Source organism: Mixophyes fleayi, chromosome 8 (genome assembly GCF_038048845.1).
Source record: "Mixophyes fleayi isolate aMixFle1 chromosome 8, aMixFle1.hap1, whole genome shotgun sequence".
Lineage (NCBI taxonomy): Eukaryota > Metazoa > Chordata > Amphibia > Anura > Limnodynastidae > Mixophyes > Mixophyes fleayi.
The window spans coordinates 37,076,253-37,101,566 of NC_134409.1; the positions used below are offsets into that span (position 1 = coordinate 37,076,253).

The 25,314-nt window shown below is 39.8% G+C and overlaps 1 protein-coding gene across 1 annotated transcript in view; it reads right to left on the minus strand.

Annotated features, from left to right (window-relative positions):
- Positions 1–3,932: 3,932 nt before the first annotated feature.
- CCDC18 (coiled-coil domain containing 18) overlaps positions 3,933–25,314 on the minus strand; it is a 43,216-nt gene continuing 21,834 nt past the window's right edge. Inside the window, exons 16-26 of the mRNA XM_075182357.1 lie at positions 24,999–25,166; positions 22,857–22,999; positions 20,792–20,955; positions 20,395–20,596; positions 19,212–19,311; positions 17,293–17,409; positions 15,018–15,161; positions 10,681–10,884; positions 8,732–8,848; positions 5,569–6,078; positions 3,933–4,103 (exon numbers count right to left, since the gene is read on the minus strand). Of these exons, the coding sequence (XP_075038458.1) occupies positions 4,098–4,103; positions 5,569–6,078; positions 8,732–8,848; positions 10,681–10,884; positions 15,018–15,161; positions 17,293–17,409; positions 19,212–19,311; positions 20,395–20,596; positions 20,792–20,955; positions 22,857–22,999; positions 24,999–25,166 (1,875 nt within the window). The 3' untranslated portion in view covers positions 3,933–4,097. The remainder of the gene's footprint in view (positions 4,104–5,568; positions 6,079–8,731; positions 8,849–10,680; positions 10,885–15,017; positions 15,162–17,292; positions 17,410–19,211; positions 19,312–20,394; positions 20,597–20,791; positions 20,956–22,856; positions 23,000–24,998; positions 25,167–25,314) is intronic.

Below are 25,314 nucleotides of genomic sequence, written 5' to 3' on the forward strand. Positions count from 1 at the left end.
GCTCCTCATCCACCGTCCCTCTCTATAAATCCTTTCACTTGCTCCCCTTTGGCTCAAGAATTAGGTTCAAACTACTCACCCTAACATACAAGGTCATCCATCTATATCAGAGTCACAAGCTGCACATCCACCCCGCCTCCAACCTACAACACTCTTCCCTTCTCATTACCTCCTCCCACTTCCACGACTTCTCCCACGCTGGTCTCCACGTATGAAACTCCTTGCCTCTCCCTACCAGACTCTCCCCCAGCCTTCAAACGATGGCTTGTAACTCACCTCTTCAGGCTGGCATAGCCTATCCCCTAAACCCTTTAGCCTCATTCATTCATCACACCCACTATTGTCCCCATTTGCACCTACTTCCTGTCATTACCTCCTACCTCTAGAATGTAAGTTCTCATGGGCAGGATCCTATCCTTCTTATGCCTCATGTCTGCCTCCCTCGTATAACCTTGTTGTCACGTCTTAAGCCGTTTCCTATCTCCTGCTACTACTGCTAGCTCATGACCATCCATGGAGGCATGCTAAATTGTATTCATGTCACTGTTATTATCTGTAAGATGACTGTCCAGCTTCTAAGAAATAAACAATAATGACCTCTGAAGAATAGGGTAATGTCCCTTGTCAAGAGAATACAATAGTGAAAGTGACTGAAGCGCTACAGTAACCTCTTGCAGAAATAAAATGAAGCTACATTTAAGTGACAGGCTTACGTGGATTTTTGTGGCTTCAGTATAAAAAAAAAAAGTAGTCATGGCAACAAGTGGTGGTGTGAACTTACTGCTGTCTACCTTTGTGCGTCATGAAGAGACAGTGGAAAATAAAGCACCAATATCCTCAATAAAACAAAAATATATTGTGTAAAGTCAGTAGTGGAGAGGTGGCAGCTTTAAAGCATTGTATACAACAGCAGAAGAAGAAATGCCTCAATCACAATTTAAATAAATGATGTTAATGAAACAATTAGGAAAATATGTCACCAAATGAAAACACATTTAAACCTTCATCATCAAACTCTTTCCGAGATGGAATTAGCGCTATCAGAAATTCTTGTCATGGTTATTGATAATGAATTAAAGAAAAGCCTAAGTAATTCTTTAATTGATGAATCTATAGTTAATTTAGTGCACTATAATAATGGCAACACAAAAACATGTTTCTGGGCCAATTTAGGAGTAATGTTCACCAGAAATGATTGGTGTTTTCACCACGTGCAAGAAAGTTCTAGTTCTTGCTACTGACATTGCAACTGGGATGATAGGAAGACACAATGGTGTAGGTAAAAAAAAGCTACAAGCGTGTTACCCATATTGGTTCATTTTTCATTGCAAGGGCTGTAGAAGCCAACATGAACGTTATGATGCAGTTTTACTAGCGCTCAGACTTTGTGGCTACCAAAAATCATTGTGCAACACACCAAGCCCTGGATTGTTTAAATACTGTTCTGAATACGGTTTCATTGTCATTCTTTACTGCCTTAAGGATCAGCTTGAATTAATTAATAAAGCCAGCACGGTATTTCAAACTGAAGATGTACATTTCTTGGTTCAGCTTGGGAAACAGAATTCTGTAAACCTTTTACTAGAAAAAATTAAAGACATCTTGCAGATGTATTGTCTCAAATGTCTCCAAGGACTGTAGATGATATAACAGAGATTATAATGAAGTTCAGCAGAACTTAAGTTTAAGAATACAAAAGAAAAGTTCCTTGTCAATATATTAAACAATATGGACAATCGCTTACATTTAACAAACGTTTTCATTTTATCTGATCTTGATAGGGTTTTAAATCTAATGGGTCCTTTTTTATGTTATAGCTAAACCTGATTCATTTGACAATATTGTTAAACAATTCTGCGTACCAGAAAAAAGAAGCAGCTAACTATGAGCGCCAACTTCCAAGAGTTTACGGAAAGCGTTGCTTAAAGTGCCGACCTAAAGAGGTACATAGTGTTAGGGCTGCTGGTCTGATCACCAACCCACAGAACTAGGTGACGGAGGTTTTCACCTATAACAGCCGCATTTCCCTTAGAGCTAGTTGCGCTCACCGGTACTCAGATGGCCCCAGGACTTAGCTCCAGGTGTAGTGTGGGTTGGTAATGCAGGACCACAGCGGCAGGCCAGGAGACTGGGTAGAAAGCAGCGGATAGTCAAATGGTAGCCGAGGTCAAGGGTCACAGGCAAGGTAGCAGAATCCAAGGTACAGGCCAAAGGGTCAGGGTCACGAGCAAACAGGCAGAGTCCAAAGTCCAAGCAGGGGTCATACACAGAGGGGCATATTCAATTCCGATCCGATCCGCGGTAACTCGCGTTACTGCGGAAAATGCACACTACTGCCGGTAATACGGTATCGCAATAACGCGTATTTTCGTACGCAGCTGCGAATGAAAATCCACATTATTGCGGTACCGCGGATTAGGTTTGCGGCTGGATCGGAATTGAATATGCCCCAGAGAATCCAACAGAGTATCCACAGGACAGGGTACAGCACACAGGAGCAGGTTAGCAAGACTGGGTCAGAAACGCTATAACCGGCAGTGAGGCACAGTCCTCACTGCCTTAAATACATAGAGTAACCAATCAGGGCTAAGCCCTGTAACAATACACATGCCAGGATTAATTAATCAATAGCCACATTAATCAGCCCACAGGCTGGAGAGATTTCAGCGCCTGCGCCCAGTTGTCCAGTTTGCCAGGGCGCGTTGTGCAGGGGATCGGCGTCCGGCCATTGTCCTGGCAACGGTCGGACCAGCTACCGGAAGTGACGTCCTGGTCACTAAGGAGACGGCCGGGACGCTCAGCGGGGTAAGAGATGAGACGCGGCGGTGCCCGTGGCCGCCACGGCTCCTAACACATAGGCCTGAAAATAACGGACATTTGCCAACTTCTGTTCTCATACCAGATGATAAGGTTACAGTTTATCAATGTCTTGCTCTGGCTTCAATAGGTCTTACTCTTCCTTTATCTATTACAAGCTGAGAATGTGGATTTTCAACATAAAACAGATAAAATCAATAAGCAAAGATTTTTCAAAAATTTCTGAAGAAGTATCTTCATTTGTTTTGAAACCATTGAATGAAGTTATGAATTCCCAGCAGCACTTGCTCTTTGGAAGCATAAAACACGCGGGGGCTGTAACTGTTTTATCTCTTTAGTATGCAAACAAGAAGTAACTGAGGTTTAAGTTCCCGTTAATCTATGTAACCAGTTGCACCGTTTGCATTTTTCAACAGAGCTGTAGGCTGCAAAGGATCATTCCTGCCTGTGGTCCTGACTACTGTCTTCTGGGAGTGTAGGTTTTATTTCATACATATAAAACATGTATTTGTTATTATGAGGCTGTAGGTTGGATTGTGCAATAATGATCTTCACACCAGCCCTTGCCCTATTTACAGTATGTTCCCTTCCACACAAACATCCACAGCTAAGTATCCTACCACTAGGTTTTCAGCCTGTAGGAAGAAACCCAGAAAACACAGATAGTGCCCTTGTCGGAACCGAACCCACAGCCCCTGTATTGTAAGGCAGCAAGTCTAACCACTGTGCTAGATATAAAAAAAAGAAAGAAAAGAAAATACCACAATTTAAAAAAAATAAAAATAAAAAAAAATGAATACAGCTAATATTAAATCTTTACTTGTCATTATATGTTTTATCCCCAAAGCATTTTCTGTAACAACAAAGTCTTTATTTCACATTCCACATGACTTGGATCCACGTGGCCATACAACACATTTCTTAATAGGATGGAATTATTCAGAGCAAAGATTGAGGCTTATAACTAATCACACTGCATAACGCATAAGTAGCTTTCTTATGTATTGTGATTTTTAAGCTACTCTTCAGAGGAAGTCCCCTGATGGAAAACTTTGGACAAAGAGACAATGCAATTATTGAACATCTTTATTTCAAGTTAACATGATTTTCATGAAAAAATATACTATTATAAACAATGCATATCAAACTTATAAAATAAAAAAATCCACAAATATAAATTACAATAAACTTACATTTTCACAAATAAATATGAACATATTCAAATATAACAACACATATACAGGCACGGCGATGTCAGCCAGGCTCATAGGTCGTGACACCTAGTCCTGAAAAGAGAGGAGGAGACATTAGTTATTTAAAGAAGCCAAACTAAAAAGAGATAAAGTAGCCATATTAACTAAGGGCCGACCACAACTGATGTCATTTTCACTATCAGCAAGTTGTTTTTAATGTTAGTAGAGTGCAGAGTAATGGTGCTGATTGGGTAACTGGCCTATTATTGCAGCATGTGTGGGCTTAAAACAATTGTGATGCCCTAGAACAGGCTTGGGTAACCTGTGACACTCCAGGTGTTGTGAAACTACAAGCCCCAGCATGCTTTGCCAATATATAGCAGCTTATTGCTGTAAGGGTATGCTGGGACTGGTAGTTTCAAAACACAGAGTGCCACAGGTTAGCCAAGCCTGTCCTAGAACGATTCTACTACGAGTGATACGATCATTATCGGGCATGGTGGAAATTACAGCAGTCCTTATTCTTTATTTTAGTGTCAAAGTGATTCAAATACGAGATATGAACAAAGAAACCAAAACACCCCTCTGGATGTAGCCTTAGAGTGCACTTACACCAAAGGAGTCTCCTCCTCAACGTACATAACGTAAAAGAGCTACATAAGGAAATGTACATTGATTCGTATTCACACCCTGTAAATTCTCTAAAAGGTTCTGCAGGTCTCGGACTACATTTTCTGAAGACCTTACCCAACAAAACTAGTACAAAAAGTATTCGGCTCACCATCTTCCTCTCTGTGATCCACTCCCTCTGAAATAAAACCTACACTACACCTGAACCAATTGGGTTCTTTAACAGGGTGTGGCCTTTAACAGAGAAGTGACACCAGGCTACCTACACCCATAGCATGAAAAATATCATGAAGGGGCGAAATAAAAAAAAAAAAACTAATTTATAATTTTCCCATGTGCTATCCACACAAACAAAAAAAAAATTAATTTGTGTCTTTTAAGACACATATAGGCAGTTTTAACATCAGCTGCAGCAATCACAGCCATCCTGTTTTGATACATTAAGTGATTCACACAGATACTTTGAGAAGGTCTGTGCAGGCCCAGAATAGTAAAGCTCTTTAACACCCATTATTTAAAGATTATAGAACACTGACCACAGTACATTACAGACTGGTATGTAAGTTTGCAGATACTTATCACATTGGTTATGTGTCACAGATTATCACCACGGATTTTCATAAGCAGTTTCACCTTGTATGTTTTAGGTAACAAAATACAACAGCATCATGGGACAATCATACGCTATGCTTTATGCAGCTGGTTCACTGTAAAATAATCATTAAAGGTGATGCCATAAATACTAAGGATATCACTGTACACCTCCCTCCTCCCCAACTAACTAAATAGCGGGAGTCTGCTGTCCGCAACCCACACAAGAGAAAATCACCCCTGAGCATCTTTATAATGACTTTGTTCAGTGCACAAAATGGTCCTTAAAGTAGTAATGCAAATGGAGGAGATAAAATAAGATGAAATAAAGACAAACCTGTTGGTCTTGGCATCCATCATCAATCCCCGTATTCTTGCCTTGGCAACGTGCCTCTGAGGCTTCTGATAATTTCATCTCCTGTTTAATATATTTTAACATGCAACTGAGGGTACCGAGATCAGGACAGTCAGATGTCCTATCACAGTCATCATCAATCGCATACTCTAGAGGATTGAATGACGTGTCACTCACACTGTCTGATGGCAAATGGTGAACTTGGTCAGTGGTACTCATTGCTAGTGGGGAATTGAGCAGAACCAAGTTCTTTGTGTCCTCCATCACATGCTTATGGAAATCTATTGGATGAATGTCCTTAAGGCCTACGTCACTTATAGAGCCATGTATCTTCCAGTTCAAGCCTGAGGTGTCTGTAAGGTTGCATGACTCTGGTTCACGGTAGTCACTAAATAAATCCGAAGACACAGAGACTGTGTTTGAGTGTTGTTTGAGCACCAGTGATCTCTCATATCCTGATATACGAGCTTTTAATCTGGTCAACTCAGATTCCTACAGCAAGACCAAAGAGAAAAAGAAAAAATAATTATATATATTTTCATAATAACATTCACAACAAATAATGTATTGCTAATACATTAAGAACTGGACATATAGTCAACACTCTTATTCAATCAACAAAAGAGAAACAAAATAACAACTTTACTTAGCAAAAAAAACACAATAAAAAAAGTTTGAGAGACTAGTGGGTCTTTCACGGACTACAATGTTTTTTGGATCAAATATCTCCTATATCATCTTATACGAAAGGTTTGTCCACTGCTTCTATTCAGAGACACCCCCATGCAACCATATTGTGTGTAACCTCCTCAATAGCTTGTCAGAATTTGGCCTAGTACAGTGTTGGCTAACCTGTGACACTCCAGGTGTTGTGAAACTACAAGTCCCAGCATACCCTTCCAGCAATAAGCTGCTATATATTGGCAAAGTATGCTGGGACTTGTAGTTTCACAACACCTGGAGTGTCACAGGTTAGCCAACACTGGCCTAGTATCATCACTGTCTGACAGCTGGCACTGTCAGACTGAACATTTCCCAGCTATTCAGGTAGTTCGTATGGTGGTGTATGGCAAGTGTATTAGCGTGTCTTCTAACAATATACATACTTAGGGGTGTATTTACTAAACTGTGGGTTTGAAAAAGTGGAGATGTTGCCTATAGCAACCAATCAGATTCTAGCTGTCATTTTTTAGAATGTACTAAATAAATGATAACTAGAATCTGATTGGTTGCTATAGGCAACATCTACACTTTTTCAAACCCGCAGTGTAGTAAATATACTCCAGTTTGCATCTCCTGCTCTCTCCTGGCTGTCAGTGATGATACATCAGTCTGTGATTCAGAAAAGGTGGGTAGTGGGGAAATGGAGCCCCACACGAGAGGTACATGGGAGTCTGTTCCTAAAAAGCACAGGTTGCTCGAAAGTGAACAACGCCTTTAATGAAAAGCAGTTTTCACAAAAGCATAGAAAGTCAGAAATTCCTAAATTAAAGGCTGGATTTAAGAATATTTGTATGAGAGCCTAAACTTTACAAGGAGCAATTCTAATGCTCGTGACCTGGAAAATAAGAAAAAACATTCTTTCATATAAGCAGCCAGAATACACAATATTTGGGGGGCCTCAGCCCCTACCTCGTTACTTAAGAAAGGGACGAAGCTGTAAAATATTGTATGCTTTGGTTACTTTGGCATAAAACTACTACCAGAGAATGTGTTTCTTCTTCTGCCTGGGTTGTGGCTTCTGGGTTATTTGTATATAACTAAGAACATTGGAACTATGGGAGGAGTTTCTGCAGCCAGCCTGCACCAATCATGATGGTGAAGCTGACTGAATAGGTCTCTGCTCTCTAGCATGGAACAGAAACCACCTCTTGGATAAGCATGAAATTGTATCACTGTATACCCCATGGCAAATCATAGGATAAGAGGAAGAAAAATCATGCCACTTCAGACAAATAAATGTAATGAACAGCAAAGTATTAGCGGATATATCCCAGGGCTGTGATGATCATGAGACAAGATGAGTTAATTGTTTTAGGTAGCAAGAATGGTCACAAAGCACTTTAAGTAAAAGGATAGATCTGCTTCGTTTTCTGCAGTTTTATAGCAATAGCTAATAGCTAATAAAAACGTAATTTCACACATTTAAAAAGGAGGAAGACATTCTAAACTGTCCTACAATGGGAAAAAAAAAATCATATAATAATAATAAAAAATAAATTTATATATATATATATCTATATATCTATATCTATATCTATATCTATATCTATATATATATATATATATCTATATCTATATATATCTATCTACTATATAAATGCCTAGTGGCGTGTATGAAAAAAAAAACAAAACCAAGCTGCACCGCCACCTGCTGAGTTATACACTGACCTATATATTTCTTGAGGGAGAAGTGACAGTTGGGAGTGGTTGGTGGTTGCCGGGGGTGACAGTGGGGAGTTTTTAACACCTTAAGTAGCTTGATGAAGGATGTGGCGATGAAGATGAAGGATGAGGTAATGGAGAAAAATGATGAGGTGGTGACATGTGGACAAAACCATGTTAAAAAAGGGCGCTTGCGTCGGGAAGTAACGCTCTTCCCCTGAGGAGGCCTGGGCTAGGCCCAAATGCCTGACAAGAACCTTTTTAACACCTTAAGTAGCTTGATTTGACTAGAATGCATGAGTATCATGCACGGGTTAACATATATATATATATATATATATATATATATATATATATATATATATATATATATATATATATATATACACATATATATATATATATATATATATATATATACACACATATATACACATACATACATACATATATATATATATACATATACATACATACATATATATATATATATACATATATATATATATATATATATATATATATATATATATATATATGTACACACACATACATACATACATACATACATACATATACACACATACATATATATTATATGCACTCTTTTTAGCAGATATCCTAAGAAATATGTTTCTGAAGAAGCAGCATGGGGGGCACTATGTTTAACCAACCTATTTCCTTATCCCCAAAAGACGTTTCTAATTTAGAACACCGACATGTAGCTATACAGATATTTATTCCAATAAATGTAGTTCACCTTCAGGATCAGAACTTCATTGGTCGCTTTGATCACCTCATTTCTGGCTTCTAACTCTGTTTTCAAATTGCAAATTGTATCTTGTGCATCATCCAAACCTTGTTTCAAGTGCTGCAGCTGGAAATATAAAACAAGGATTTGTAGTTCCTCTTATGTCAAAAAAAGAAAAAGGAAAAAAAAGCATTAACTGCTAAGATACATGTTACCCCTCAAGTCCTTATTATTATGAAATTACATCAAACCCAGCCCACTGCATAATTAGGTCACAGCGGCTGTCCTGTACTTAGCTCAGGTGGCATGGTTAGAAGGTGACCTTTTTCTTACGATGGCAAATGACCTTCCATGCTAGCGGACAACGCAGAAGACTTCATTTCTTTGCGTTTGATCAGATCATTCATTAGTGTAGTGGTGATTATTTAGTGGCTACACATGGCACATCACTATAGTCTACAATCCTTTTCTACATGCTGCAAAACAGGCAACTGTATCATCTATTTAGGTTTAGGTGATAGTGTTATTAATAGCTCAGACAGTCTGCAGCACTCACGCTCAGTGAACGGAGCAAGAGCTATTACCAAGTGAGAAATAAAAGATGTGCTTTGCTCTTGCACAAACAAAGCATGAGATTCTGGAACAATTAAAAAAAAAAAAAAAAAAAAAAAAGAGGAAAAAAAAAAAAGAGGAAAAAACAAAAAACAGAACATTTGTTTTGGAACAATATACAGTACCAAAGTCCAGATATAAAAACAATGAATGTAAAAATAAAATGCACTGGATGTGCACCACAAACCACCTTGGTTCTGAACTTGGGCATGTAGATGGTCGGGTGGACTTCAACGTGTACACCCGCCTGCCGCTTTTGGAGATACCTTCATAAAACTAGACGTGTGCATATGAATGCAGTGTGGCAGAAAAATCGAAAGCGGTGCACTAAGTGTAAATGTCACCTCAAAATCCAACATCCTATTTCAGTGGGACACTCCCGAATTTAGGACTCTGTCGCCCTGTCCCGTCAGAGGACATGTTTGTCCTGCAGGTGCAAATGTTGGGGGAATGGAAATATGTAATGGGCAGCCTAGTTCTTTACAGCGCTAGGCAGCCCTCTTGGGACTGGCAACGCCCCGGGTGCGATGTGGCCAAATCCCCCATTTTGCCGTAGTTGCGCCCCATGTCCCGCTGATGGAGACAGACATGTTGAGAGGTATACTACCAGTTTGAAACTCTCCCCTTTCATTAAATAAAACTTTTCAGTTTTTCTCCTACAACACTGTTCACTTTAGTCTCATGTATGGTTTAATGACCAGTGACACAGTTGTGTGTGTGTGAGTGAAGTTTTTCTTGTACATTATTCAAAGTGTATCTAGAAATGTACTTGCTAGTGCAAGAAAAGTATTTCAGCAAGTTGAGGTGCACAGCTCCAAAATGATTTTGGGCTGCGCCTCGACTGTTTGAAATTAATATGACCCAGAAGTTTCTTTGTCTGCATTTACTGTGCTGTATAGGTTTATAAAAAATTATAACCGACAAGAAGCCCCACTTATAAATACAGTATAATTTACCATTTCAGTCACATATTTGGAAGTTTCACTTCTCTGTCAGGGTCAACATTTTTTTGATGCTTTTCCCAGACAGAAGAATAAGTAAATAGTTCAATCATTTTCTATTTGCTATGGTGATATTACAGAAATCACAGCCAACAGTGAGCCAGCACCTTCTCTATACTTGTTGAATCTGCCTTGCAGAGAGAAACAAATAAGAGGGTGGATCAGATGACACAAAAAGAATTGTAAAAGCAACACATTCTTATTGGCAGGGATGGGGGCATACACAATACATTAACATGAGAAACGTTGTATGATTTACCCTTTACATATGATGAGACAATGCTTCAGTTAAAAAGCAACAATCAAAAGTAGTTGAGGAATCCCCCTGCTGGGAACGTCTGTTACCTTTTCTCTGGAAAAAAGATCCATTTCCTCCAGCTTACGTGTAAGCCTGTCTGATTCTTTCTGAGCCTCAGCCAGCTGCTGTCGGGTCTCCACGAGTTTGAGGTGAGTGACCTGCATGCCCTCTCGTGCCAGCTGTACTTGTTGGCCTAGATCCTTGCCCTCTTGCCTCTGCTCTGAGATGCAGTTCTGTTGCTCTTTCACAGTCTAAAATAAACAGGTACCCTATGTGTCAGCTTGATAAGAAAGCATATTTTATGTGGGATGGGTACGCTTGATCAATGAGGAAAAATCCGACATCGACAAGCCCTACAAATAAAAAACGTATTTCTGCAAAACCGATTGTAAAATAAACAGTCTTACCTTGAAGCCGACGCTGCAGATCTCCGATTGGATGACCATGCTGACGCCAAGTTATTCCGATTGGAGAAGTGTTCAGCACTGCAGGCCGACGTCATCGCGACGTCTGTCAATAGAAATTTAAAGCGGCAATGTCAGGTTAAGTGTTTAAACACTTAACCTTAGGGGTCCCCACATTGCCGCTTTAAATTTCTATTGACAGACGTCGTGATGACGTCAGCCTGCAGTGCCGTTACACTTCTCCAATCGGAATACCTTGGTTTCAGCATGGTCATCCAATCGGAGATCTGCAGCGTCGGCTTCAAGGTAGTTCTGTTTATTTTACAATCGGTTTTGCAGAAATTCGTTTTTTATTTGTAGGGCTTGTCGATGTCGGACTAGCGGTAATCGTGAAAACGATTACCACCGATTTTATGTATCATGCAACTTAAAAAACAAGACAATGATTTCTGTAATCATAAAATGTTCATTCTTTAGGTATAGAAACCACAGTGCTGAAGGTAAAATTTGTGAAAATTGCTACAATGTATCCATATCTCTTTCCTTTGTGTGATCATTTCCTCTTACAAAGAGTTCTGAAATAAAAACATGCTTATTTTTAGGCTCTATTTTCACAAGTTGATTACTTGGTGAATAACTAAACTGCTCCATATGTCAATAACAATGGACAAAAGAATCAAAGAATTTTCACGAATTATAACTGGCTCAGAAGACAACAAGACAGCGTTCAGTTCAGAGTGATGGAGATTGTGCAACCAATGTGAGTTCACTTGGCTGTTTCCAATACCTGATTTAAGAACTGTATTTATAGACTTTTGTATACAATTGGAGTTTTTTTTTTTAAAAGGGGTTTTCTTTCAACCATCAGATGATATCAATTTATTGGTTTGTACAGGCATTGCCATGACATTTACAGATATTTCTAAAATGTTGCCTGATGCTCTGAAACTTGAAATCATGAATTTAACACAGCTTGGGGAAAAATGTATTTATAAAAGGCACCTATGTTTTAATATAAATATTATGCACCCATGGCAAGAACCACTCACTGCTTTATTTAATATGCATTGCTTTATTTTATTAATTTCAATACCTTGAAAGGATAGTGTATGTCATTTTTCATTACTATGTTTTACTCAAACTATTTTAAGCACAGACAATAGTTCAATACTATAAATACATATTAGTGCTATTTTTAAACTTGCCCACTTTTGATGTCACTAAGTAAACTCAGGCATGGAGTTTTGAATACTAGATAACACACATGCAAATATTCTTGTACGTGTAATGCAGTTTACTAAAAACAAATGTACACAAGCCCAATGTTTACAGGTGCCATTTTACATGTATCCATCATCGATCTACCCATCCGTCTGTCTTTAGACGGCTTCAGTTCTAGAACGTTATTTCATTTTATTGCCCTATGATATGACACAGAGATGATTTCTGGCTACAATTATATATAATACAAGGAGCATAGCAGAGGGCAATGGTGACATAATATATAGCAGAAGAAGACAAAGATAAAGACACGTAGTGAAACTGGCACAACTAATATAACCCCTGTTTTGTTGTTGTGGCAGAAGACTAAGATACAAAACGGTTTGTATATATATTTGCATATATTTTATTCAGAAAATAAAATATTTTTTCCTGAAAAGTACAAAGAAAATATGTGCATTATGGCAACATGCACATGGAATGAATGTTATCTATTCAACAAATACTGAAGGGTAGCACGGTGGCTCAGTGGTTATCACTTCTGCCTCACAGCACTGGGGTCATGAGTTTGATTCCCGACCATGGCCTTATCTGTGTGGAGTTTGTATGTTCTCCCCGTGTTTACGTGGGTTACCTCCAAGTGCTCTGGTTTCCTCCCACACTCCAAAAAACATACTGGTAGGTTAATTGTCTGCTATCAAACTGACCCTAGTCTCTCTCTCGGTCTGTGTATGTGTTGTTAGGGAATTTAGACTGTAAGCTCCAATGTGGCAGGGACTGATGTGAGTGAGTTCTCTGTACAGCGCTGCGGAATCAGTGGCGCTATATAAATAGATGATGAAGTCTAAACAATAACATATTGCAAAACAGAACATATGAACATGGATGTGACTGTATATAGAGACAGGAGGAATAGCCATTATACAGCTGACTCTCTCAACTGGGGGAACACATGAAAGGTGATATCATGTAACTCTGGTGAATAAATATGATTATCTGTGAAGGTAAGACACACTGAAGGGGTGCTCTGGGCAGGATTGGTATAAATATTTGGCTGGTATTCGGTTTTCTGAACAGAAGGAGTTTGTGATGGAAGCCCCCCCTCCTAGTCTGATTTTAGATTTTTTCAGATGGACATGATTAGATGTTCCTCTGATGATGTCAGGCCCACCTCCTATTAGGTCACACCCTCAAGCAGTTATATAGTGAGATAATCATCACACATGAAAACAACTGACAGATGTTTTTGGGAGATAATAAATGGATTGAGGGATAAACAATGACTCTATAGACGAGCTATCTGCTGCTCTGAAATTTAGCATCACCGTTATACACTTAAAAAGGGGAATTCCTGCAGAATTGAAATGATTATATACAGTCATCTCTTAATATTTACATTAATATGCGTTTTATATTTCTGTAAGCAAAGTATTCAATTAGCCACGGAGTGCCTGCAGAATGGTTGCCAAGGGACGCTGCTGTGATGTAACATTGCGGATTTCTCCTCCCATAGGGGGGTGAGGAGAGACACACTGGAGTATATTCAATGTCACAGATGTCTCACAATTAAGGTACATTATGGGGGGGCGGGAGTCATTTGGCCGCGTTACTCTCGAAAGTAAATAGCAGTAATGGTAATAGTGCACAGGCCGCGTTACTTTCGAGACTAACGTGGCCAATTGAATTCCCCCCTATATGTGTAACAAAACCATTGGCCATGTGATCTAATTCATCCAGAGAGTAAGAGGTTTTTTTTAAAGACTACAAACTCCTCAGGCTGTAACGGTCTGAGGGGAAATAGATTTGTTCCCAATTTGAAATGATTAGCCCGCAATGTCATAAGGAAGGGTAGATAGAGCTGTTAGATAGAGAGTTATTAGAGAGGACACCCTAATGTTTTCTGCAAAGTAAACTAGATTAGAGAGCAGTACTACAAATGAGTATTACCCACAGTATCCACCCCAATGCTATATATTCCTCAACTCCATCCACTGAGACAGAGATTGAGAGTTCCGGACAAAGGGCGATTTTTAGCGGGGGATTAGAAAACAACAAAGTATGTTTTGTATCAGAGCCATTGTAATTAAACTCATATATGAGCTACTCCACTGCAGGTCAATGTACATATATTTTACAGAGCACATGGAAAAACAACTAGTGGAAATATGCTACACTACACTTTATTCTTAGGCTTGGGTGATTTTCAAAGTATCTGAAGAGCAGAACCCGGTTCCGACAATTAGAGTAGTAATAATCAGTGTATAAGCCATTATGTTGTTCAAGAATAAAAGACCTGTAACACCCCGGTATTTGTAAGCCAGTAACCTAAACAGCCAAAGCTTACAGTAGTGGGGGTAGTTGACACCACTATTTTGGGAAAACAGGTGAGCCTGTAAGACCCATTGGCCAATCTTGCTGTAAATGGTGATCCAGCAGCTTGATCTGCAGAGTTTATAACATGGGGGATAGACAGCATATGTCATGTTGTGAAGGTTTATACACCCAGCCAATGGCAGAGATAGTAACAAATACAACAACGGTATCTATTTAATTAAAACTGTCCCAATGCCAAATTATTCCAGGATGGGTCATAAATAGCAGGTAATCAAATGAGTAAAACCAACCTGGTCCCAGCAAGGCGTACAAGTTCACAACATCATATAAATGGCAGAACAAAATGAATCTTTGTGACAGAATATAATCTGGTACTCTCCATTTTTAACAACATTAAACTATTTTAATACCCATATACCACGTACCTGTTCCATTTCAGTTACTGCTAGCAGTTTTTTCTCAATTTCCTTTTGTAATTGATTTATATATTGATCTTTCTGAAGTAACCCAAAATCTTGTTCCCGAAGCTGCTCCCTTGTTTCTTGTAACTTTTCATCAAGGGATGAAATCTGTAAAAATCGTTTGTAAAAATGTTGCTGTTTGAATAGTAGAGAATAATTATTCCTATACCCACAAGATGTGGTTGTTGCTATACAAGAACAAACAGGAACATCTGCATTAGGTATTAGGTCTGCTGGCACTGGTTACTGAGCTAGGTTCAGGTAAGAATGTTGGGACAATGAGATGATGTCACAGAGCAGTAACACAAAGTAATACTTAACTGCTGGGCTGAGACATACAACGTACACCTTTATAATATATGTCATATCATTGTCATTAATGGCACAAAATACAATGGAAACAAACTAAATAACAATAGTTTACCCATAGATTGTAAGCTTGTGAGCAGGGCCTTCTTATCTGTACGTATTACCCAGTATTGTTTGATTACTGTATGTTCCCAATTGTAAAGCGTTACGGAATCTGCTGGCGCTATATAAATAAATGTTGATGATGATAGTTTACATGGAGGCTGGGTGGATAGCTTTAACAGACTTCTAGTTTTATAGTGCTGCTACTACTGTCTATATAAGCTACACATTCTCTGATCCAGATTGATTGTAATTTATCCAAATGCCTGAATATTGTTCAGTGTGAGGAAAACAAATTACAATCTAACATACGGATATAAAGTCGCTTGTACATACCTCCAACCTTTTTTTTTTTTTTTTAAATACATTTTATTAATAACACCTTATCTTGAACAATGTTACAAAAATTCTCGAAAGGTACATTAGAAAGACAGTGTATGTACATATACATAAACATGATATACAACACTCTCTCACAGTGCTTTTACAATATAAATTTACCTGCATTTTAAACTAGTACCATGAAGATGTTTTTATTTTTGAACCATATAAACAAAGTAGAGAGAAAACAGAAAGAAAAAAAGAAAAATAAAGAAGGGAGGGGGAATAAGGAATGGTGCAGGGTAAGAGGGGGGAAGAAAAGAGAATTAGAAGGACTGTGGGAAGGGAGAAGGCGTTCAAGCCTTTAACAAGAAGGAATGGTCAAATCTGATAGTTCCAATAAAGGACCGGACTCTACTAGCATTGAAGCGCAGGGGTTGATTATGGTATGAAGCCCAGGGAGACCAGACCTTGTGATAAGACATGGAGGAGCCGCTCAGCACACTGGTGATGTGCTCCATCTGGTAGGTATGCCAAACCTGACCACAGACCATTTGGAGAGTAGGGGGTGTGGGATTTTTCCAGGAAGCAGCTATCTGACAAGTAGCCGCGCTGATTATATGCCGGAAGAGCTTATGGGTATGTGTAGGGAGGTCTGGGAGAGGTAAGGGCAGTAGCACATGTCTAGGATCAGAGGGTATGGGGGTGTTGAAGACTGCTGTAGCTAGTGTAAGTACAGTATGGGCGTATCCTGGGACAGTCCCACCAAATATGTATAAAGGTGCCAGCGAGGCCACAATTTCTCCAACATGTAGGGTTTGTTTGTGGATATATAGTGTGAACCTAGAAGGTACATAGTACAACCTATGGAGCAATTTATTAGCGTTTTCTTTAATACGGACATTTATGGAACAACGCGCTGTCCACTCGTAAATGTTCGACCATTCTTCTGGTTCTAGAGACTTTCCCAAGTCCATCTCCCACTGTGTCTGGAACCAATCCTTGACCTCTGTGGAAATGGGAAGTAAGGCATCGTATAGTGTGGAAATGAGACCCTTTGAAGACGGCCCAGAAAGGCATAGATACTCAAACACAGTGGGAGGCCTAGATGATAACTGAGCTTTGACCTTTTGGTGATAATGTCTAATCTGTAAATATTGGTGGAACTGTCCCTACCTCCAACCTTCTACTATATCACAGATGTGCTTCTCAGGAATTCTCATAGGAAAGAAATTTTTGTCTGAAATTGTGCCATGTGTTGGGGTCACAAAATGGTTAATTTCACTTAAATGTCTGTGAATTCGGTAATTACATGAGTGTCGATTTTGGTGGCCAATGCAATGAAGAAATGGCTGTAAACTATCAAATATAAAAGGTAGCTAGATTAAACTGTGGATTTGGTTTAAAATCACAATCCCATTCTATGCAACTAGGCATTTTCTCAAAGTAATAATGATATAATATAAGACTGTGAACTATACGAGTGTTATAAAGCAGGGACTCTAACCTGTTTAATATGACCGTCTGTTTCCAATTCTGACTTCTTTAAGGCACTTTCCAGCTGATTAATTTTCTGCTGCAATTCTCCTTTGTGTTCCCGAATACTCATGTCCAACTGAGTCAGCTACAACAGCAAGTAAAACATTGAATTTCATAAAGAATATCAAAGAAATGGAGTAACCAAAAATATTAGCTCTCCATGAGCTTTATGACGGCCGCATACTTCTGCTTTATACTGCAGGTTTCGTACATGGGTAGTTTATTATTTATTACAGAAGGCTTTAGCAGGCATGCCGTATCCCATCCCACATGAAAGGTCTAAATTGCACTAGCTGAAGTACTCGGCGTTGCTCAGGTTTAAATCTTCAAGTTATTAAGTTATCAATGAGCTGGATGTAACGGTCAACCTTTTAAATATAATTAGCAGCTTAGCAGCTCTTCCAGCTCACCCATGAGGTGGCTACCCAGTGTCGTTTTTATATTAAATGTCTGTCAGGTGCCGTCTCCGCACCTCCCACGGGTGCCGGAGACGGACGCCCTCTGCTGCTACTTCCTGTCCCATTGCCTAGCAACGGGACATCGGGTCATGACCGCGGCGCGCGCATGCGCACTGCCAGCTTGGTTCCCTAGCAACGGGAACGCATCCCCGACGATCAGCTGGGCTGATCGCCGGAAGTTCCCTCCCTGCATTTCCTCCCTCCAGGTATTTAAGTCTCCCTCTGGCACCATGTAGGGGCCAGAGTATTGGCTCTAATACTTCAGCTCTCTGCAGTCCCTGTGTCTGGCTATCTGTGTATACTTGGCTCGATTTTGACTACTCTTCCGGATCTCCCTTCTGTACTTCGCTGCTCGTTTGGTATTTGACCCCTGGACCGTCCCCGACTATTCTTTGCCTCATCTCCGTGGTACTGCGCTATTTGGTTTCCGACTCGGCCTGCCTGACTACGCTTCTTTTATTGCACTGGTGACTATCTGGGAGAACCGCGACCTGCGCACTTCACGCTGCAAAGTCCACACTTCCTTGCAGGGGTCCCTGGTGAACAACGGAAGTGCGTTAGACTCCGCGCCTCTCAGTTTAGTCGCGCCAACACCAGTCAGTAGCAGTGAAAGACGTGACAATGTCATCCAAATCCATCCAGTGGAAGGCCCAGAACAGGCTCCACGGATCAAGGTTCTGCCCAGCGCAGACCAACGGGAGATCCGATCTGGACCCGAAACCTCCTTTAACTTGGCCAGGATCCAACTGAACCACCTACCATTGATTTCATGCCAATCAGTGCAGGGGTGTCTAAATGTATAACTGGACAGACAAACAAACCAAAGCTATCCAGTGGAAGGCCCAGAACAGGCTCCCCGGGTCAAAGTTCAGCCTATCGTACACCAACAGGAGGTCCGACCGGGACCCTAAACCCCCTAAAACCTGGCCAGGACTCAACTGGACCACCTCGCGCTGGTTTCGTCCCAATCGGTGCAGGGGTGTCCGAAGGCATGACCGACCCGACAAACAGACCAATGATTTTTATATATAAGATTTTAAAATATGATTAGAAAGAACATAAAACAATGCTTTGGTGATTACAATATGTCATAAATACTCATAATATTTGTCTACTATGTAGACAAAAATTAGAGAAACTAATTTATTTGAATAGGGTAAGGTCATGTGATGGATGTGCGAGGATGCTCTTCTGTCCTTTACTCAAATACTAATGTCATTTATTGTATTACATAGCAGAATGCTAGATGAGATGATCAGGTATGATGCTATAAGCATAGGTGTGTAGATGTCATGTCAACTTCTGTGTGATTGGTAATAGATTGGGTCTGTTTTATTTATCACTGTGTACTGTACTGCGTTTGTACGAAATGCAGAGAAAAACTGTTGACATCTTTTATAGATAATAAATGAGATAGTAAAATACTCACTTGTGCGGCTCTTTGTTTTAGCTCCCAGTTTCTGTCCTTTAGGGCCTGGTCCATGTCAAGCAGCTCAAGGTCTCTCTCTTCCAGTTCCTTCTTGCATGTTCTGCAATTTGAATAAGTAAAGATATAAATGGAAAAGAAATTAAAGGAGATGGACAACCAAAGAGTGGGTGTAAACAGTAAGGACAACAGTGACAGGCAGCTCAATCTCTAGCACAGAGGAATAGAAACGACTGTCTGCCAGCAGTGATGTCGTATCAGATGGTCACGGACCAAACTTCGAATGACAGTTCTTCTGCAAGAGGGGAAAGCAAACAACTGCCAGGAGTGACTGGAAGCGGTAATCAGCCCCAATAAGAAGAGAGTGCAAAGGAGACACACTCAAACAAGTCACTGATTCAGGGGGGGGTCACATGATCAGTCATGTGTCCATCATTCCAAAGCATTGCTTCCCACCAGCGCTCTCCCAGTAGCCACTATAACTAGGTGGCCAGTGATCCCATCTACTAGCAGGGAGCACAGATGGTCATGCACCAAATGGCAGTTCCTTTCTGAGCACAAAAAGCAAACAAAAAGTTCTACATAAAATTGGAAATCGTAATCCAGAGAACCACAGGTTCATCCCATAAGAGAAAGAAAAAAAAAAAAAAAAAAAGAGTGCAAGAGAGACACGCTCAAACAACTCTATGGTACAGGAGTGTCACACAATTAGTCATGCTCCCACCATTTAATTCTCCCTGTAACGACTATAAGAAGCTAGTCAGTGGTCCCATTTCAATAGGTGAGCTGATACTGGGAACTATATTTGCTACTATCAGCAGAAGTGTGCAACAGCGGGAACCCATTGGATCACTGCCTCCATGACAGAGGTCCAGGAGTAAATAACAACATGTTATAATGCAGCAAGAGAACCTTGAAGAATGAAGACCTGGTGCCTGCGACACCGATGGCACATACCACTGGCTCCCATACACAAGAAGAGATCCCTGCATGACTGTGGCCGTTTCAGAGCAGGTGACCAGCATAGGTTGCCACACTCAGTACACCTCTTTGTGGAGCCTCCTACCATGGAGACAGGAATGCCACCAGCATAAATGTGCTACTACAGTTTTATAAACATTTCATGTATCCACCACGTTTAAGGTCATTCTACAAGTAATGACTGGTTGTTGCTGCAGTTACCCACCTTAGTTCCTCTGTAAGAGCCTGTATCATCCCTTGTTTCTCTTCCACAGACAGATGGGTCTTTGCGAGCGTCTCTTGCAGTTCTTCAACATGTCTCACATTCTCCTGCAATTCCTCACGCAGGCGCTGCAGCTCCAGTTCCATTTCTCCTTTATTACTGAGCAGTTTCTCAGCACCAAGAACTCGCTCTTGTAAAACAGCCACTGAAAAGAGAAATACACCGATACTCTTAGCATTGAGACAACTGGTTTTACAATACTCACAACAGAAACACTCATAACAAATTTAGACTTACAGTACACTTGTACTTATAACTATTAGAATTATATCGATACACAAGTCCTAGGTTGAAAGCTTAATTTAAAAATATTAAAGGATAATGTCATCTCGGGTCTTACCGAGCTGAGCTTTGTCATCCAATTCGATTTGTGTTTTCTGTAAAGTCAATTCCAATTGACTCATTTTGCTGTTTTTTGATTCTCCATCAACAGTAACAGACAACAGCCGTCCTTCCGCTTGGCTCAAGCTTTCTTTGCACAGCTCAAATTCACATTTCATCTGACTAGAACACAAGATAAATGATTGTACAGTGTGGCTCTACATTATGATACAAAGAGATAGATAAATAACAGGCATAGCACAATTGTACAGTCACATAGCGCAGTGCTCATGTCATCTGTAACTTTAAACATGATGCAAATGTTGCAGGGGACATTCGTTAGGGTGATGCAGTCGTGTGATTATTTGGCATTGTCCCAGCTCTTAATGCACAAAAGTTCACATAAACTTACACCTTTTTTCCCATTTTGTAGTAAACTAAAAAAATGATTCAGCCATTTGTGGCTGTCAATGTATAACTGAAAGCCTAAATCCTTGTCACACACCCCCTCTCTCACTGGCTTCCCGCGGTACATGTCATACAGTGCATCATTCCCTCCCTGAGCCGATCACACGATTTGCTTTAACACTTATGCGCTGGCTTTCTACAAAAAAATCTGCATATCTCATCTTATTACATTTGCCAGTTAGTATTAATTTGGCATTTTATTTTAGGTGCTTGTTTTCAGTGAGACTAGTTGAATTCTTTTTGACTAAGACAATTATCTCACTGTACTATATTATATTCACACATATCTTAAATTACTATGTTGGATTTAGTGATGGGAGTTCAATAACTTCCTTAGATGCACTTGGGGCTCAGATGTTATTGTACATTTTTTAGAAAAGCATCATGCATTTTGTATAAAACACTTGGTCATCTAAATCACGACTCTTTGCACGATCATTCTTCCTTTGAAACCTCAATTTTGTGCGAGGAGCACCGCTGGCCTTTGCTGAGTGCACGCTTATATAATGGCTTCTGTGAGCTAGTGCTCATTTATATAAAGACATTTATGCTTATGTTCAGCAATCATGTATTCTATAACCCATAACTACCCAACATACAGCATGCACATAATACATATTGTGAAGATATCGGGTTTTCTGGCCCAATTCTACCCACTTCACTCTGGCTGGCCACCCACGGGTGCCTTCCTAGGCCAGGGAAGCCTACCCAGTACTTTCTAAGGTTCTTATTAATCACTCAGGCACATGCAGTTAGAAAAGTACAACAGTACATTTATTGTAATAAAAACAACACTAGAATATTATCTACCCACAGTAAATAAATCCCAGGCAGGTTTATCACATCATCTGTCCCTTACCCACTAGCTTAAAGAGCTACAGTCACCTGGATGTCCTGACATAAAGACCCATGAGTTCTTCTCTTAGCTACAGCTGTAGTCCATTGATAGAGAATGAAAACACAAAACCAGCTACACTGCACCTTCCATGAATGAAATCTCCCCCCACCCCCCGGAGCGGCTCCTTATATCTAGGGTCTAATTTCCACAGTGTTTTCCCCTCCCTGGGCAAACCCCTGGGTGTATCCTTCTTAACCATTGGTGGGTGCTGTATCAGGGGGTTGGAGGGGGATTGGAGATGAGCTGTACTTCCACAGAAAGTCCCCTGCTGGGCTCTAGACAAAATGTCTGAACTAGTCATGTTGAGAACAATGGATACTAATTGGCCTTCTCCCTCACCTGTATCCTGCTGGGCTCTAGACAAAATGTCTGAACTAGTCATGTTGCGAACAATGGATACTAATTGGCCTTCCCCCTCACCTGTATCCTGCATACTGATCCTTACCCATCACCCACCTGGTTTCACTTTAAGGACAATGACTAACAGCTTCCATGCAATATCCACAAGATACAATAAATAATATACATATTTACAATGAGCTACAATGTTCCCTTATCCACATGTAATTAGTCACTGCAGTGGTATTCTGTTGCGCTGGGGAACAAAAGCAAGTGCTATAAAAAGTACTTGCTATAATCCACATTATGCAAGAAACGAGGGGCAGGCTTGTTAAAGTGTTATCAAACTCATTTCGTCACACATATATTGCGCACTTACTTGAGAGTTTTGCTTAACTCATGAACTTGATGAGATTTGCAAGCTAACTCTTGATTGGTTGCCTGAAGTTTACCCTCTGCTGCTCTTATTTCTCCTTGAGAAGTTGATTTGTGTTTCTCAAGTTTAAATTCCAGTTTGGACACCTACAGTAATGGTGAAACGATCAGTTAAAGTACTTTAAAGTGGATGACTAGTTCAAAATGTACAAAGCCCTGCTCTATAATAAAAAAAGTCCAAGCAAGTTACTTTGAATAATTCAATAAACAATGTTTTCCAAAGCAGGGCTGGACGACTACCAAGAGGAAATTAGCCAAGAGCTTTAAACTTACTGCTGCCAACTATAATTTAAGGTCATTTTATAGGGATCTAAATAAATACGCTCCAAAATGTCAAGTTGTCCTCTAGATTTGTGGGACAATTTCCTAAGCTCTACAACACTTTTTTCCAAGTCTTTTGTAAACGTTAACCTAGCACATTGAAAAAATCTATACATACATACATACATACATACACATACATATATATATATATATATATATATATATATATATATATATATATATATATATACACACATACATACATACATACACACACACACACACACACACACACACGTTAACCCGTGCATGATACTCATGCATTCTAGTCAAATCAAGCTACTTAAGGTGTTAAAAAGGTTCTTGTCATGCATTTGGGCCTAGCCCAGGCCTCCTCAGGGGAAGAGCGTTACTTCCCGACGCAAGCGCCCTTTTTTAACGTGGTTTTGTCCACATGTCACCACCTCATCATTTTTCTCCATCACCTCATCCTTCATCTTCATCGCCACATCCTTCATCAAGCTACTTAAGGTGTTAAAAACTCCTCACTGTCACCCCCGGCAACCACCAACCACTCCCAACTGTCACTTCTCCTTCAAGAAATATATAGGTCAGTGTATAACTCTGCCCAGCAGGTGGCGCTGCAGCTTGGTTTTTTTTTCCCCCCACACATGCCACTAGGCTTTTATATAGTAGATAGATAGAGATATATATATATATAACTTTATATAACACTTTCTATACTTAATAACACCATTTAGGAGGGACAGTGTTGTATTCAGCCACTTGTCATCTGCTGAGTGAATTTCTATTATTAATGGTTTTGGGTTCATACCTAGTCATTTTTTTATTTAAATGTCATGGTATTATTTTAGTGGGGTTTACATATATATGGATGATTACGGCTTATGTAACCATCACACATTTTAGGTTTGATTGATATTATTTTACATTGTTTATACATTTTATGGTGTGTACTATTTTTACAATTGTTGAAATAAATATATATATTAAGGTTAGAGGTTAGATATATATTAAGGTTAGAGGACCACTAAACCCGAAATAGATGTTTCCAAATATGAAACAAGAAAGTAATATTCATTGTTCAGTATTAAAATGACTTTGCACTGCAGCTCTAATACAAAATACAGTATTTCAGCCACACTCCATTACAGACTGTGTCCTAATGGGATCTGGTGGAATTCTAACAGCTGAGACTACTGTCATTTGTGCTGTGTTGCCATGACTGGTCTTTCCCATGAATTAACCAATGCGTACAGCACATTTCTGCACATATAGTCTGAGGCATTGTTTAGTTACAGAAGTACCTCCCTCCTAACATGGCCACCTGCTGCATATAGGTGGACATATTTAATTACATATGAAAAATTTACCCCCTGAAGTTATCAAGCTGCAGGATTTCCAGCGGGTTTAAAAAGTGGAGATGTTGCCTATAGCAACCAATCACATTCTAGTTATTTATTTAGTACATTCTACAAAATGACACCTAGAATCTGATTGGTTGCTATAGGCAACATCTACACTTCTCAAACCCGCCAGTAACTCGCAGCTTGATACATTTACCCCCAGTTCTTTCATGTTCAATCAACTTAGCCTTTGATAAATTTTAATCTAAAATAACAACTTTATTTCCTATTTAAGCTCTTGGCTCACACTATTCATACTGTAGTAATCCATAGTGAACTCTTCTTGTAGCAGCGGACTACCTGAAGCTTTCTCTTCTTAACCCATTTTAAAAGTACCAGAATGAAGCAGTGTGATACAAGTGACAACAAAGGCTTCATGAGGACAAGTAATGCACCTGTTTCTCTAGCTCTCCCTGGGTTTCCTCTAGGTCCCCGATACGTGCGTTCCCCTGCTGTAACATCTGCTGCTGCTGTTGAAGGGTTTGCTGCAAAAGCAGATTTTCTTCATTGGTGTCCTGAAGGCTTTGAGTCTTTAATTTGATTTCCTTTTGCAAAAGCAGAACCTTGAAGGATTGCAAAAGAACAATGATTAGATGTAACAACCTTCTACGTATTCCTTCTAGTCAGTTACTGAATAGGCAACAAGTAACAAGTATTCTTGTAAGGGGAGACACGTATACATACAGAGAGCTGAACATGTGGGGGATCTTT